The sequence below is a fragment of the Elephas maximus genome, chromosome 22 (assembly GCF_024166365.1).
Source record: "Elephas maximus indicus isolate mEleMax1 chromosome 22, mEleMax1 primary haplotype, whole genome shotgun sequence".
In the NCBI taxonomy this organism is placed as follows: Eukaryota; Metazoa; Chordata; class Mammalia; order Proboscidea; family Elephantidae; genus Elephas; species Elephas maximus.
In genome coordinates, this window is record NC_064840.1 from 74940169 (window position 1) to 74958040 (window position 17872).

The following is a 17872-nucleotide window of genomic DNA, read 5'->3' on the forward strand; positions in this document are numbered from 1 at the left end:
CCTGTACCTGAGAAGCTCCTTGACCAGAGGAAGTTTGAGGACAAGGGACCTTCCTCCAGAACCAGCAGAGAAAGACTTCCCCTGGAGCTGATACCCTGAATTTGGACTTTTAGCCAACTTTACTGTGAGGAAATAAATTTCTCTTTGTTAAAGCCATCCACTTGTGGTATTTCTGTTATAGCAGGACTAGATGACCAAGACATAGCCTCTCTGTCTCTTGGGTCTAGAAGGTTCTCAGCGCAGAGACCCTGAGTCCATAAGATGTGCCCCACTCACAGCTCTTCTTCTTGATGGTAACGAGGTCCTCCTCAGTCTCTGTGGGATTGGCTCTTTAAAGTCTAGCAGGATGGCAAAACTGACCAATCCCTTCAGCAGGCCATAGCCACCTAGTTTGCATAGTAATTGATGAATCCCTGCAGAGTTTTTAATACACCTATTTGCATAATAGACTAATCAATCCCTTTGCAAGACTGTGGCCTAGCAAATCATCTTAGCACAACTACACACCCAGGGCTAGAAAGTCCATATAGAGAAACCTGTTGTCCCACACTGACCTGAGTTCAAATCCCAGCGCATACATTTATGAGATGTGAAAACTAGGGTAATATTTTTCGCCTCTCTAAGTGTCAGTTACCTTCTCTATAAAGTGAGGGAAGTACAAATACATCGTAGAGTTATTAGAATTAAATGAGATATTGCATGTAAAACTCTTTAAGTATCTCACACAAAACGAGTACCCAGAAAATGGTTGCCATTATTATTGGTACTTCTTATATCTGTTTTTATTGCTGTTGTAACTATTCAAATAAAGAAGAATAAAGCCTTTGTCATAGTTTCTTAGTCTCAGTTTCTTAATTCTTAGGACTTTAGTTTCTAATCAGACTTGAAGCAATGTCAGTCATAAGAGTGTTTGTACATGTTGTGCTGTGCTTTTTAATTATTCTGCTTTTTGTCATCCATCGGTGTTAAAAACCTTAAATGGTTAATAGCAGCTAGTTTATCAATTTGAAAATTCCCATTGTTTTTGTGTGGGAACATCTGACTGAATAGAGCTGGGGGAAAAAAAAAGTAATGATGATACCTGAGCAGCTACAGTGTACCTGAGCCAGAAATGGCTAGTTAGCTAGTTTGCCCCAAGCTGTGCTTAATGCCTAAGGGATCATCTACTTCAGTTCCTAATTTGATAGGTTAGGGAATTCTGAATTTCTGAGAGATTGAGTGACTTGTCCAGGTTTAAGGCCAGAAAGGAGTAAGTTTCTCACTCCTAGTTAAATACTCGTTCCATTATGGTTTCAGTCATGCTTGCTGTCAGAAATAACTGACAGAAAAATATTGAACTAGCTACTTGGATCCTCCCAAATTGTACAAGTATGCTTCATAAGTGCTGTAAAATTGAGAACTTTGGTTTATATTGTAAGGTGTCATGTTTTTTCTTAAGTATTTTTTTTATAAGCCAAAACTCTAGAAAAATATTTTTATTTTAAACAGCTCTCTAGTAACTCATTTTACGAGAGACTCAACAACAGAAATGCTATGGGAATCGGTTTTTTTAGAAACGGTATTCTAGATGGTGATTAGTTTCAAGTTTTCTGTAATCGACTTATCAACTAGTATAGTTCATCCTGGGCATAGAAAAGTTATACACATTTCCCTATTCTCCAAAACAATTACAATAATTATATTTTGACTAAAAATCAATTTAAGTGCCCTCATGAAAAATTTTTTTTTTTTTTTTATGAAATGAATGCGTTTATAAAGCTAACTCCTTATTTGGGAACTTTTGATTGCTGGAAGGAATGATTTCACATTTGATAGATGATTTTTTGGCTTATCTTAAAGGATCAAGAATTAAAACAATTCTTTCTGTAATTTGTACTTGATGCCCTTGAGTTCATTTTCACAGCAGCTGTGGAATAATCATTACACTGTGTATGTGTGTTTGTGTGTGTGAGAGAGAAACCCTTGAGCAAGCGTTGTGAGGTTTACTTTTGTTCTAAGATGCTTTCTACAGTTCACAGTAGTGTTAACAACCACCATTATCATCTGTTATTTTCAGTTACCTAGCAATTACTTGGAGTCAGAATCAACTCCACAGCAACAGGTTTGGTTTTTTCGTCAGTAATTATTCAAAAGAATATAAATAAGAGCTTCTTGAGTAGATTTCTCCGTTGTTTATCTCCCCAGATGGTAATTTTGTCCCCTCTCTCCTTTGACAGAGCTACATTCACGGGAGCAGCCAGGCGCAGTTCGTGGCAGAGTCGCATATTATTCTGGTATTGAGTATCCTTTAGCTTGTGGACGGATTGGAAAGGGCGGAGCAGAGCTGCCTGCTGTCACGTCGCCTTTTTCGTGACAGTAAATAACAAGACTTTAAAAAAACATTAACTTTTAGACTTTATTATATAACTGATTTTCTGACTTCTAAGCTTTTTTTTAGGCTAATGAGTTCCTATTACAGTGTAATTTTTGTTGCTATTCTGAATCATTAACAGTTTTTTTTTTTCTCTCTCTCTTTCACTATTAAATTTCAAAGCATAGTCTTTTTTTCTGCATTGATTACCTCTGGCTAGATTTTTTGTCATGTTTATGTACTATATTTTTATGTAGAAAACACAGGCCTTCTAGCTTTGTTTGCCGGCTTCCCCTCCCCACCACCCGTCTGTTTGTAAGCATGCTATGCTAATTTTTTTTTTTAAACAAAATTGGCATAGTAACGCTTATACAAATACCTTGGGGCAGGGGTGCATGGCTGTCAAACAGACATAGAAGGTGTGCATTATTTGTGTAGAAGTAGGATAGTTTTCCCCGTTGGATCTTAATGGGGATGAAGAGAGAGTGCCCCATGAGTGGCTGAATGAACAGGAACTGTCTTTTTTTAGTCTTATACCGAGTTCCGTAAACGTCCCGCCAAGCCAGAGAGGGAGGTTTAGGGTTGTGAGGCAATTGCTTTTGGAAGATACCAGACAAAGTGCTGTGAGTCAGAAAGTACGGTGTAAATTACGGTTTTGAGTTTGAAGGTTAAAGAAGAGATAGCAGGACAGGCAAAAGCTGGATAAGATTCAAGTGTCTAATTAAAAGCATAAAATCTGAATATTCTTAGGATGGAGTAAAGTTCTTTTTTGGTAAACAAATATACTTTTGGGGGGGGACATTGGTATTTTTGTGAGTCTTGGGAAGATGTTCAAGGGTTAAATTTGTAGTGTTTCCTGAACATATTCACTCATTATCAGAATTTAAAGTGTGTCTAGTACACACATTGTAAGATTTGAATTACTATCCTGGCTTACTAAGATTCATATTCAAATGAAGCAACCTAGATAAAAAATTCCAGTATTTTATATAACCATAGTGACCTTTAAGGACCTTAAAAAAAAAAAATTTTTTTTTTTTTTTAAGGACCTTAGAACTCATATTATAAGTCAAAACTTCATTTTAGAGGCAGGAAAACCGAAGTGCAGAAGGTCACAGCCATGAAAACCCTGTGGAGTACAGTTCTGATCTTCAGTGCATGGGGTTGCCATGAGTCGGAATTGACTCAACAACTGGTTCATGGTATTTATCAGAATTCTAAAATGCATAATGAGGGCATGTTGGAATGACTTGATTGTCCTGGAGTAAGATTTGTTGAACCCCATCCAAGCATGTGTAATTGACAAAGTAATAAAAAGACCCGTTTTCGAAGTTTGACCTGGGAAATGAAGCTTGAGAAGAGATCCTAAGAGTCCATTTTATACTGTAGGGACACTACACACTGTCTTTCTGAAACTCAGCAGTATTGACCATCTTCTTGCTCCGTATCGGTTCTCCATTTTTATTCCTTCCGCCCTTGAGTCCACATACTTGGGTGCATCCGTGGAATTCTGCGTGTCTGCAGCCCATCCCTTACTTGTGTTTATTTAATCACCTCTGTGCTTCATAGATACAAAATGAAGAAGCTGCTCTGAGTATTTTTTGCTGTAGTTTGTCTCATAGAGTGGAATTAGAAATACTTGTATTTTAGTAAACATTTTAACTAGTAGGTTTTTGCTGTCCAGCTTCACTATGGTAAAAGATTAATACTTTCTGCACATCAGAGCGGCTTCAGGTAAGAAGATGAGATTTATGAATACGTTTGTAGAATTAATCCTGAATATTTTTATGTTTATAGAACTCATTTTCTTTTCCTTATTACAAAATGAGATAAAGCCACTTTTAATTCTGTTTTTAAATTATTCATATGTATATATGAAGATAAATACACTTGTGTTAAAGTGAAATGGTGAGAAACAACAGTATTTATAGTAGGTAAGTTTGTACCTGTGTTTATATATTATAGTTCCCTTTGCTTCTCTGATATACAGCATTTTAGCAGTATACCTTATTTAAAAGTAGCCAGTCTGTTAAAGGAAACCCTGGCGGCATACTGGTTAAGTGCTACAGCTGCTAACCAAGAGGTCAGCAGTTCGAATCCGCTAGGCGCTCCTCGGAAACCCTATGGGGCAATCTGAGAAAAATAAGCATAATCCAGTATAACAAATGCTATAGTCAGTGCGTGTGAAAGGAAGCAGCAAGATAGGAGCAACTCATACCTGGAGAAGTTGAAGGACTGACTTTCATCTGAGTTTTGATGTATAAAAAGGAATTGCCCAGACAGAGAATGAGTGAAGGACAGGGTCCTAATACAGAGTATAACAGGCACAAAACATATATCGAGAGAGAGTATTCTTTATTGGAGGAGCATAAGAAATACATGAAAGCTAAAATATAGATGGCTGGGAGGAGACTGATGAAAGATTGATTAGGCTGGATAATGGAAATCTTTCTACACCTAGCTAAGAAATTTGAACCTTATTTTTTAATCTGAAGGTAATATGTGGGTTGTAATTGATGTGCCAGTTCCATTCCGTGTTCGGAATTGGCTGCTTTCTGATTGCTTTATGAAGTATTCGGAGGTTGAGCCCTAAGTGTCTCGTTAATAAATCTGGCTGTGGAAAGAAAAACATCCCGGTTTAAGCCAGTGGAGGGTTGTTCTGTTGACAGATTGGTGATAAAATGGAGAAGGGAGAACAGAGAAACAGACCGGGAGCCACTGGCGATTTTTCTGGCCACAGAGGTTAACCTGTAATGGATGAGTGCCTCCATAGCTGCACAAGAGGAAGAATTACCAGAACCTTACAACAGGTGGCATGAACGAGGTTGAAGGAAGAGGAATCAGAGATGACTCTGAAGTTCAGATATGTGATAGGAGATAGGTTAATATAAATAAAATTAAGAAATACAGGAGGAAAACAAGGTTTGGAGAGAAAGATACAGCCTAACAAAATTCCTAAAATACATAGATTTCATATTTGATAAGAATGTTGTTAGGTGCCATTGAGTCATTTCTGACTCATAATGACCCTTTATGTACAACAGAACGAAACACTGCCTGGTTCTGCGCTATTGTCACAATTTTTAAGTATAATTGAGCCCATTGTTGCAGCCACTGTGTCGTTTCATCTCGTTGAGAGTCTTCCTTTATTTCACTGACCCTCTCTACTTTACCAAGCATGATGTCCTCGTCCAGGGGCTGATTCCTCCTGATGACATGTCCAAAGTGGTAAGACAAGGTCTTGCCACCCTTGCTTCTAAGGAGCATTCTGGCTGTACTTCTTCCAAGATAGATTTGTTCATTTTTCTGGCGGTCTGTGGTATAGTCAGTATTCTCCACCAACACCATAATTCAGATGCATCGTTTTTTCTTAAGTCTCCCATTTGATGACACAGGGGCAACTTAAGTTGATTATGATCGTAAGGCCAGTTAGTTGAAGAGTCAGGAACTTAAAACTTTTAGCCCATTTTTCTACTGAGTAATATTTCTCCAGTATGCCAAAACTTCTATACCGAGTGGGTTGATATTCCCACAAAGGTCTGTAGTCTGTGTATTTGGTATGTGTTACTGAAAGATAATTTTCGTAAGCATCTAGTGGATAACACTGGTGTTTAATTATTCTGTTACTTCTATGTACAAAGCACTGCACCCTCTAGTATTACAAAAATGGGGAAAGAATATATAAATGTAAGTACACGCATATATGTTACTGTGTATAATATGGAAACCCTGGTGGCGTAGTGGTTAAGTGCTACATCTGCTAACCAAAGGATCGGCAGTTCGAATCCACCAGGCGCTCCTTCGAAACTCTATGGGGCAGTTCTACTCTGTCCTGTACAGTCCCTATGAGTCAGAATCAACTCGAAGACACTGGGCTTATATATATCATAAAAAAATAGTTGCTGTTGAGTTGAGTCTGACTCATGGCAACCCCTTGTGTGTGTGTCATATGTTATAGATATATATTAAATATACATTTATTTTATTTTTTGATTGTTCCTCTCAACTTTATTTTTTTTTTAAATTTTTATTGTGCTTTAAGTGAAAGTTTACAAATCAAGTCGGTCTCTCACACAAAAACTTACATACACCTTGCTGCATACTCCCAATTGTTCTCCCCCTAATGAGACAGTCCGCTCCCTCCCTCTGCTCTCTCTTTTCATGTCCATTTTGCCAGCTCTAACCCCCTCTACCCTCTCATCTCCCCTCCAGGGAGGAGATGCCAACAGTCTCAGGTGTCCTCCTGATCCAAGAAGCTCAGTCCTCACCAGCATCCCTCTCCAACTCATTGTCCAGTCTAATCCCTGTCAGAAGAGTTGGCTTTGGGAATGGTTCCTGTCCTGGGCCAACAGAAGGTCTGGGGGCCATGACCACCGAGGTGCTTCTAGTCTCAGTCAGACCATTAAGTCTGGTCTTTTTACGAGAATTTGGGGTCTACATCCCACTGCTCTTCTGCTCCCTCAGGGGTTTTCTGTTGTGTTCCCTGTAAGGGCAGTCATTGGTTATCACTGGGTACCATCTAGCTCTTCTGGTCTCAGGCTGATGTAGTTAGTCTCTAGCTTACGTGGCCCTTTCTGTCTCTTGGGCTTGTAATTACCTTATGTCATTGGTGTTCTTCATTCTCCTTTGATCCAGGTGGGTTGAGACCAGTTGATGCATCTTAGATGCCCACTTGCTAGCGTTTAAGACCCCAGACACCTCTCTCCAAGGTGGGATGCAGAATGTTTTCTTAATAGATTTTTTTATGCCAATTGACTTAGATGTCCCCTGAAACCATGACCCCCAAACCCCCGCCCCTGCTATGCTGGCCTTCGAAGCATTTAGTTTATTCTGGAAACTTACTTGCTTTTGATTTAGTCCAGTTGTGTTGACCTCACCTGTATTGAATATGCATATATTTTAGAAGGCATATATTAAACATATATATTATATAAAAAGATACTAGTAAAAGGATACTATTTCATATCTACCATAATACTTATTGCAAAAGAATCATTTTGCTTAACTGTTCAACAAATATGTATTAAGCACCTACTGTGAGCCAGGTACAGTGCCATTTACTGAGATACAAAAATTACCAAGCCTGACAAGGTCTCTGATTCTGTACTTTAAGTCTAAAGAAAGAGTCAGATACGCAACAAATAATTGTGCAAGTAATTATTCAGTTACAATTATGTTCTAAAGATGTTTTCCAATGAAGTAATACTCAGGAATACTCAGACTTAAGGCACATGGATCTTACCTGGAATATAGTTTCAGCACAAACATTCAATTTTTGAAAGTATAGTTGCTTGAATTAATAGGTATGTAAAATATATTGACATTTGAAGTTACGGTATATAATACTTTATAGAATTTTTTGAGTTAAAAAATTTGTATTGTGATCAAATGAAAAATTGTGGCAGGATATGCTTTTGGTTATAGGATTTTCTTAAAATTCAACACCTCATAAAAAAATTTTTTTTGTGTGTCTTTAAGTAAGATAACTTGAAAGTTATTTTCTTACCAAACGCACTTATAAGTATATAGCACAGTAAAATGGACGTGATTGAAAGCATTTGTTTTCAATTTTAAAAAAGCATGTTCATTTCATTTTTAGAGAAACGTTTGCAGAAATGTGTTATTTTCTCTTAACTAGCCTGCCTTAGGCTCGGCTCTCTAGAGAAACAAAATCAGTGAAGCATATATGTGTATATAGAGAGGGAACGATTTATCTCAAGGAATGGCTCACACCATTGTAGCAGCAGGCTGCTGGCTCAGGCCGTGAAGACCCAACAAATCCCAAGATTGGCAGGCAGTATGGCAGGCCTCTGGCTCAAGTTCCAAGAGCTGGAGGTTAGATGATGATGAGCCAGGTGTAGGATCCAGAGCAAGCAAGTGAGCTTTGCCAGACTGTCTGTGTATATATTGGATGCAGGTCATATCCCTGAGTAACTCCCCTTAAAACTGATTGGCTGATCACATCAAATCACATCGTGGAGGATGACTACATCATTACATAACTGCTAAACTACATCACTGTATAACTGCCAAACTACTAAGAATCATGGCCCAGCCAAGTGACACTCAACATTGACCGTCACAGGCCACCCTGTCAACTTGGCACCTATACACACTTCCTCAAACCATATGCAGTCTCTAAAGACAAAGTCATACTTAAGCCTAACATGATACAACTGACAGGTACAACTGAAAATGTACTAACCTTGTTTACACCTTATATTTTATAAGTGAAGAAAACAAAAATATTTGATGCACACATACAGGGAAAAAATACTGATAACAATTACAGCCCTCATTTCTGCCACTGGTCACGTGGTTGGAACCGATATTTAGAACTACCTTCTTGCACCACTCATTCCATATTCCCTTTACCCTCAGCAAGTTGGTGAGCATGGTTTTGGCATAAAATATTGAGTAAGCCATGGACTACCAGAAGAACGGACAAATCTGTCTTGGAAAAAATATAGCCGGAACGCTCCTTAGAAGCAAGGACACGTTATTAGGAGGGACCAGTCCCTAGAGAAGGACATCATGCTTGGTAAAGTAGAGGGTCAGCGAAAAAGAGGAAGACCCTCAACAAAATGGCTTGGCAGAGTGGCAGTAACAATGGGCTGAAGCATAACAACAATTGTGAGGATGGCGCAGGACCAGACAGTGTTTCGTTCTTGTGTACATGGGTGGCTATGAGTTGGAACTGACTGGATGGCACCCAACAACAGTAGCAACAATCTGTCATTGTTTCTACCAATAGGCCATCTACTTTAAAACTTTAAAGTTCTGACCAGACCAAATTCTGGTTAGTCGCCTTTGTTCAGAGACAGGGCTGCTTCACTGAATTTACTAAGATAGAATCTGTTTATACTGGTGAACACAGAACACGGGGTTTATAGGGTTGGCTTTATGGTCAACCATGTAAGCTCTGACATGCCATGGTCCCTTAATTCTCCTCATCCTTTAAGTTCTGGGATTTCAAGATGACATAATCATTTGGAAGTAAAAGTGCCCATGTAAAGGCAAAGGTTATAGTAGCAACAATAATGATAAGATTTATTATTTTTATTTTATCCTTATAAAGATTACATTTGCTTTTCCAGTGAGAATGCATTTGTTTTCCTTTCATTACAAAGGAATGCGATTTTATCCTGCAGTTGTTTTCAAACTGTGATAGAGAGCAAATGTTTCCTATGTTTTAATGTGTTACATCAAAAGAGAAAATAAATGATAAAAGAAAATTAATGATGGATGCAAGTTGAAGATAACTCTAGATTTAGATCCCTTTAAATCTTCCATAATGTGCTAACATTTTTTCCGACATGTGTTCTCATTTATCTTTAAATTGATAAAATTCTGACTCCCGTCCCAGGAGCAGCAATAAACTTACCATCCCGTGCAGTTGAGATTGGATTATAATGTAAACGTATGTGTCACTCACTCAGTAGGAGACTCAGCGCCTCTGGGTATTGTATATAACATACACAGATAACTGCTCCTGTTTTATGTGGGAGCACGTCAATATTTTGACTTCTTTTTAAGCTCTACGAAAGTGATTGACAAGATTGCAAAGAAACTGTGGAGTGGGCACAGTAGTTGAAAAATATTTTGCAGTGGTATTAGCCAAATCAAATGTGCATCGTGATACGTAGAAATACATGAACTAGACTAGGTTTCAGAAATTAGATGAACAATAGATAGAAGCATTAAATATCTAACAGTGGACAGTTCAGGGTCTTTTCAGAATCATAGTGTGTCTACTACGTATTTACATCTCTTATTCTCTTTTAATGTTGTAGCACTTCAGTAAGGCGCAGCCATAAGGCCATCCCCACAGTTTAATGACAGCAATAAAACTGTTATTCCAGAGTTAGACATGACTGCTTCTCAGATTTGTAGGGGCTTTCATGACTTGTTCAGCCAGCCACACAACGAAGGAAGTGCTGCATGTCACCCTCGTGCTACACGTCACCCTTGGTGGAAGATCTCCTGGCTTCATCCTCTCTCTAAAGATTAAGGTTTCCTTGTTATAAGTGTAATTATTTGCCACAAATAAGTATCATATAGCCTCCTCTTAGCCAAAAATATGTTGTTTTAGTTGATACAACAGAACTCAAGCTGAAGGATTCTCAATTTTCAATGGCCTTAAGTTCAAAGGATCTTTAAATAAAAGAGAGCAAAGGGTGCCAAGTTGAAAGCCACCTGAGTGTAGTTCATGTATCTTAATCACATCCCCGTCAGGGTAATGTAGGTTCTCAGTTCATATCTTGCTAAAACCTAGAAAGCTTAACTTTTATGAGAAACCAAGTAAGGAATGGCTCACACTTTACTGACATTACTGTTTTCTGATAAAATACAGCCTACTTTATGGTTATGCACAACCTGTGTCTGGAAATCCTTTGCTTTTAAATTCCTACTTTGGGGTTGTATGGACAAAGATTTACTAAGTTCTTGTATTTCTTTATTTTCAAGTAAGAATAAAGCTAAATTCCTGTCCGATACAGCGGTATATTATATATGTACATGTGTATATATACATATGAGTGTGTGTGTGTGTTTTGGCACTGTCTTAGGTTTTCTATAGTAGGGGTCAGTAATCTACAACTGATGAGAGCCAAATCAGGCCCACTTCCTCTTTTTGTAAATAAAATTCTGTTGGAACAGAGCCATACTCTTTCATTTATGTATTCTCTATGACTACTTTTTTATGGTGGCCCAGTGGTTAAGAGCTCAGCTGCTGACCAAAAGATCGGCAGTTCACATCCACCAGCCACTCTTTGGAAACCCTATGGGGCATTGGGGCATTTCTACTCTGTCCTGTAGGGTCACCATGAGTCAAAATCAACTCGACGACAATGGGTTATGACTACTTTTGCACTACAGTGGCAGAGGTGAACACTAGAAACAGAGATTATATGGCCTACAAAGCTGAAAATAATCTGTTTCTTTACAAAAAAAAAAAAGTTGGCCAAGTCCTAGTCTGAAGGATATGGTCAATAAAGTGAAGAAAAGTCTACGGTTGTGTTATCCTAAGAACAATTGCCATTAACTTTCTTCTTATCTTTCTTTCCTTACAATGATTTCCCTGCATTTGTTTTTAAAGAGATGAAATTATATTTTTTACATACCTTTTTTCATTTGGCGTTATAACAAAATTCTGCTGTGTTATGAAGAACTTCTTGTCAGATTTTTAAAATGGGTACTTAATCTGTCACATAAAAGCACAGTACATTATCCAACTACTCCTTTGTGGCTGATTAGTGCTCTGTGTGGTGCAAAGGTACAAACAGTTTACAATCAACTACCAGCCTAAAGGGTGGTAGCTCAAACTCACCCGGCAGTGCCGTGGAAGAAAGGCGTGGTGATCCGCTCCCATGAAGATTACAGCCAAGAAAACCTTATGGAGCAGTTCTGTTGTACACCACGTGGGGTCGCCACGAGTTGGAATTGACTGCACAGCAATGGGTATGCAGTTGATTTTACACAGCTTTTAATTTTTCGTTATTATACATTTTTTCTATAATAAACATTTTTACGTGTATGCTGAGTTTATTTTTTGTTATGCCATATTTCTCCACAGGAGTGGAGTTCCTGGGCATACACCTTTCACTTACAGCTATTGCTGGCACATACAGCCAATGATAACTGAAGATTTGATGAGATTTTTCATGTACTAACGCCTGAAAACATCATGTGTTCTATTCCTTGTCTGCCTTCTCAATTTAATACAGTTACGGATTTTTGCATATTATGTAATCTTTCCTGATTTGGGAAATGCTATACTCTAAGCCTGCATTGTCTTCCAACAGATACAGCACATTGTAAGAATTAGGCTTAAAGCAACATGAAGTGTAACAAAGTGACCTGAAGGTCAACCTGTACTCTAGACAGACACCTGAAGTGGCAGTGTGGTGGACAGTTCGCAAATGTGATGTCTGTAATTTCTGTAACGTGAATGTTTTTGAGGAGTAAGCTCTTTACACTTGTTAGGGCATCTGTTGTGTTCCTTTACTCCTTTCTCATTCTCATCTCACCCTGCATGCTTTACTGGTTTGCACTTTTCCTCACCAGTTTTGTGACTTGGAACTTAACCTCTCTGGGCTTCAGTTTCCTCTTTTAAAATGAGGATAATAAGGATATTTGTTGGTACTGGGTAAGACAGTGAACAGAAGAGAGCCGCTGCCTTCCTGTGGCTGACATTTTAGGGGAGGGAGAGAGGCAGTAAGAAAATAAAAAATACACAATATGTAAATTCTCTCAAAAGTGAAGTCACGTCACGGAGAAAAGCAAAGCAGGATAAAGTCAACAGAGATACTGGAGGAGGCTTCTCAGATAAGATGTCATCTGAGCAGAGACTGGATGGAAGTGAGGGAGTCCGGTGGACATCTGGAGGAAGAACACGTCAGGTGGTAAGGATTGGAAGTGCAGAGGTCCTGAGGCAGAGTGACACCTGGCATGTTGGGACAATGAAGACCAAACCTGTCACCGTCAAGTCAATTCCGACTCATGCTGACCCTGTAGGGGAGAGTAGAGCTGCACCATAGGGTTTCCAAGGAGTGGCTGGTGGATTCGACCCACTGACCTTTTGCAAGGACAAAAGTTAAAGGAAACAAGATAGAGAGATAGGGGCGGTGGGTCGGAGTACAAACCATGTATGACCTTGAGGCAATTGTGAGGTCTAAAGATTTGACTGAGAGTGAAGTGCAAGAAAGCATTAGAGGGTTTTGAGTAGAAGAATAACATTACCTGACTTCTTTAAAGCTATTACAAAAAAGAAACTAGGGAGTGTTTTAAGACCTAGGAGTAGGAATTAATTTCATATGTAGGAAACAAAAACAAATCATAAAGGAAAATATTGATAAATTTGGCCCCATTAAAATTAAAACCTGCATGATAAAACAACTTTAAGGACGAATCATAAAGTAGGATATATATGCAACACAAATATCAGTTCATATCCAGAAAAAACTGAATATGCTCTACAAATCAATATAAAAAAGACAAGTATCTTGATGTGAAAAAAATGCGCAAAAAAATAAGCAATATACATAAGATTAAGCAAAAAAGAGAAAATGAACATATCAAAATATGTTCAGACTCAGTATTAAGGCTCCACACGCATCAGTTTGAAAAAGTAAATTCTGCATGAGTAAAATGTTAGAAAAATGGGAATTGTTAACGCTTCTGCTCTTATCTCACAGAACAGTTTAATTATACTTAATACATTTGAAAATACACAACCTCTGAAAGATTCTACCTCTGTGTGTAGATCCAAACAAAGGAACCATTATCAACATCATGATAAATGGAGAAAATTTTGACAACTGTCAAGGATTTCATTTTACTTGCATCTGCAATGAACGCCTATTGAAACAGCAGTCAAGAAATCAGACGGCATATTGCATTGGGCAAATCTGCAGTAAAAGACTTCTCTAAAGTGTTAAAAAGCAAAGATGTCACTTTGAAGATTAAGGTGTACCTGACCCAAGCCATGTTTTCTTTTTTTCTATTGTGCTTTAAGTGAAGGTGTATGGTTCAAGTTAGTTTCTTATACAAAAATTTATACACACATTGCTATGTGACCCTAGTTGCTCTCCCTATAATATGACAGCACACTCTTCCTTTCCACCCCAAATTTCCCATGTCCATTCTACCAGCTTCTGTCCTTTACTGCCTTTTCATCTCGCCTCAGGACAGGAGCTGCCCATTTAGTCTCAGGTATCTACTTGAGCTAAGAAGCACTCCCTTCACGAGTATGATCTTATGTCTTATAGTTCAATCTAATCTTTGTCTGAAGAGTTGGCTAAGAGTCTGGGGGCCGTGTCTTCTGGGGTCCATGCTGTCTCAGACCATTAAGTCTAGTCTTTTTAGTAGAATTTGAGTTCTGCATCCCACTTTTCTCTTGCTCTGTCAGGGATTGTCAGTTGTGTTCCCTGTCACGGTGGTCATTGGTGGTAGCTGGGCACCATCTAGTTCTTCTGGTCTGAGGTTGTTGAAGTCTCTGGTTTATGTGGCCTTTTCTGCCTCTTAGGCTAATATTTTCCTGTGTCTTTGGTGTTCTTCATTCTCTGTATCTTGAGGCAGGTTGGGACCAATTGAGGCATCTTCGATGGCCGCTTGCTAACCTTTAAGAACCCAGACGCCACCCAAGCCGTATTTTCATTTGCCTCTTATACATGCGAAAGCTGGACAGCGAATAAGGAAGACCACTGAGGAATTGACACTTTTGAATAACGGTGTTGGTGAAGAATATTGAAGATACTGTGAACTACCAAAAGAATGAACAAACTTGTCTTGGGAGAAGTAGAGCCAGAATGCTCCTTAGAAATAAGGATGGTGAAACTTCGTCTTAAGTACTCTAGACATGTTATCAGGAGGGACCAGTCCCTGGAGAAGGACATCATGCTTGGTAAAGTAGAGGGTCAGCGAAAAAGAGGAAGAGCCTCAATGAGATTGATGTACACAGTGGCTGCAACAGTGGGCTCAAGCATAGCAAAGATCGTGAGGATGGCGGGACTGGCAGTGTTCCATTCCGTTTTACGTAGGGTCACTATGAATGGGAACCAGCTTGATGGCACCTAACAGCAGCACATGTGGACCCTGGAGAAAATACTGCACTTGAGCACCGGGAGACCTGTTAAAAACATATTCTTGCCAATATTATTTGTAATAGCAAGCGTTTGAAAACTGCTTAAATGCCCATCAGTTAAGATAAAGTGATAAACAAAAGATGGTATAGGCTTATGCAAGTCTTACACATAATTTTCTCATGCATTTTTAAATTTGTTGCTCACATAGTTCTCAATATTTTGAAAATTCAGAGGCAGAGCAGTAAACATGGTATGAAGATACGTTAATATGCATGTGTTAAACACTTGCCTGACCTTAGTTAATGTCCAATAAAATATGCTGTATGACCAAAATGTCAACAATTACTATGATGCAAAGATGAGAAGATAAGGGGTCAGGGAAACTAGAGTTCTGGAAATGAATCAGAACACAGAATGTTGACACGTTGTGAAAAACGGAACTAATGTTGCGGAACAGTTTGTGGAGAAATTATCAAATGAGAACCTAATTTTGCTGTGTAAACTTTTACTGAAAAAAAAACAATATGTACATGCATACTGTATGGCTTGATAGTCATTAAAATTTTAAAGCATTTAATTTTGTAAATTTTTGAAAATTTAGTGGTGTGTGTGTGCGTGTGTCGAGGGGGGTTGCATCGCGCTAGCAGGGACTTTTACGTACATTAGGCTTAAAATCAAGGTTTTTGTTTTTCCAGAAAACAATGCAATAAAGAAGTTGAGTAGTTTAAAGAGTATTCATTGAGATAGGTCAGTGTAAGCATAACTGGAAAGTTATGAATTGTTGAATACTATGGTTATAAAAACTCATTCTGAAATACCTACTCTGCAGAATTCTCCCCAGCCCCTCCACTAAAGCGTCCTGACCTCCCAGATGACATCCTTTGAGTTTCCCTTTCAGGAGTGGAAAGCACTTGGGTACATTCCACACAGGACATTGTTGCTGGCCGTGCACAGTAACAGTGGAAATGAATACGAGGAAATCTTAATAAAATCAATTCAGCAAATTGACAAAATGGTTTTTTTTTCCCTTCTTTAAAAATTTTAATCCATTAGTCAGAATACATAATAAATACCAGAATTGGTGAGTTCTAAAATCTTAACAGTAGTTGATGTCTGAAATGGTTTAATAACATGGCAAGGAATATCCTTTAAAGGCAAAAAAAAAAAAAAAAAACACACATTATTAGTCCCTGGTATCTTTCAGGAGCCCAGGTGGTCCAGTGCTTAAAGTTCTGGCTGCTAATCGAAAAGCAGGAGGTTCAAACCCACCAGCGGCTCCACAGGAGAAAGATGTGACAGTCTCCTGTAAAAATCACAGCTTTGGAAACCCTGTAGGGTAGTTTTGCTTTGTCATGTAGGGATGCTATGAGTCAAAATTGACTGAATGGCAAGGGGTTTGGTTTGAGTTTGGGGTTGCAAAACAGACGTTAAGTACAGAAATAATTGTGTGTTCTCATTTTAAAATTTCAGACAATTAACTGACAATCTAGATCACGCTAAATTTGTTAGGTTGCTTTATTATGTTTTGTTTGCTTTTGTGAAGCTTCTAATTGGTTGCCAAAAATTTTGCAAGTGACACAATATCTGACCTTAATAAGAATCTTTTTAACTAAACAAAAATAATTTCTAAAACACACGTTTAGAAGTGAAGAAAAAGAAAACTCTTAAGATAGCTATTGACACAAACATGCACCCTGTGAAAATGAAAAAGAAAAAAATTATGCTGAATACTTTCTAATTATTTTCTATTATTACCTGTGAATGTGTCATTGTGTCTGTAACTAGTACATAACTTTGAAATGTCATAACTGGTTTTGAGAGTTCATGTAATTCATAAAAGCTGTGAAAGTCCTGGAATGTTGGACATTTAGAATTAAACCCCCAAAATCTCCCAAACTGAAGGTTCAGGTTTTAGGTTGTAAAAAATAAGGCATTTTTCATACACAGAGACTGGTAACTTCATGTCATATAACTAACTGTGTACACATACAGTGACTGCTGGAACAGAATACATTGTATTCATATCTAGAAGAATGACAAGTTGTTATTCGCATCTATTTCTACTGTTTCCTTGACAACAGCTATAGATGCTGCTATCACCATGGGGATGGTTCTTCTAAATGAGGCTGCAACTTCCAAAGGAGATGTTGGGAAAAGACGGAGTAAGTCACTGTGTTGGTATTTTTTGCGGTATGGCTTTAGCTTCCAAACGGGAAATACATGAAAGCTCTTCGTAAACATAAACTTCGAAAGGTGTGTTCTAGTTTTAAGAAGGGGAAGATGTTCTTGTTTTTTTCTACTTCCTAAATATGTACATACATAAAATTGAAACATGTTTTTTTCTTCCAAAATGGGATTGGGAGATTTACCCTGGGATTGCATGCAAAGGGGAGCTGCCGTTCCCCTTTGTCGTGGGTGTTCTGACGCTTCCCCGTTGAAGCTGCCGCCTCTGTGGAGACATCCTTGTGACCAGAAGAAAAAGAGTTGCGGGCAGAGTCTTCAGAGGTTTTATCAGCAGTTGCTCTGCCGCTAGGCCGTGAGAATCGGGAGTCGACAGTCAAAGGGTAACTCACGCAGGTTTTGCACGCTGAAACATTAGAATACTTTTCCCTTTTGCCCAAACCGCCTTTTATCAACATTAAAAGGGAGGCTGTTCTTAACCTTATCTTTTCCGTTGATATCCCAGGATTTACAGCTCCATCAGGGGGCCCAGCACTGTGCCTTTAAGCAACTTAACTATGTTTTCTTCTTTGATGGGACTATTTCCTCTCAGGAATTGTTGAAAAAACAGATTTTTCTAAAGTAACAAATTTTGGCAGCAAAAACAAGGAAAAAGATTCTGCCTTGAGCGTGGGTTAGGATTGGACAGAGCCTTAGATTCAGTGTTTTCCTGCAAACAACCTTTTTATAATTGATATCAAGCCCTAGTAGGATTTTA

At 38.5% G+C, this 17872-nt stretch overlaps 1 protein-coding gene across 3 annotated transcripts in view; it reads left to right on the top strand.

Moving 5' to 3' along the window:
* TUSC3 (tumor suppressor candidate 3) overlaps positions 1 to 17872 on the top strand; it is a 149013-nt gene that overhangs the window by 110608 nt on the left and 20533 nt on the right. For all 3 annotated transcript variants that reach the window (XM_049865208.1, XM_049865207.1, XM_049865209.1), the window contains exons 7-8: positions 2217 to 2280; positions 17022 to 17096. In XM_049865208.1, the coding sequence (XP_049721165.1) occupies positions 2217 to 2280; positions 17022 to 17096 (139 nt within the window). The remainder of the gene's footprint in view (positions 1 to 2216; positions 2281 to 17021; positions 17097 to 17872) is intronic.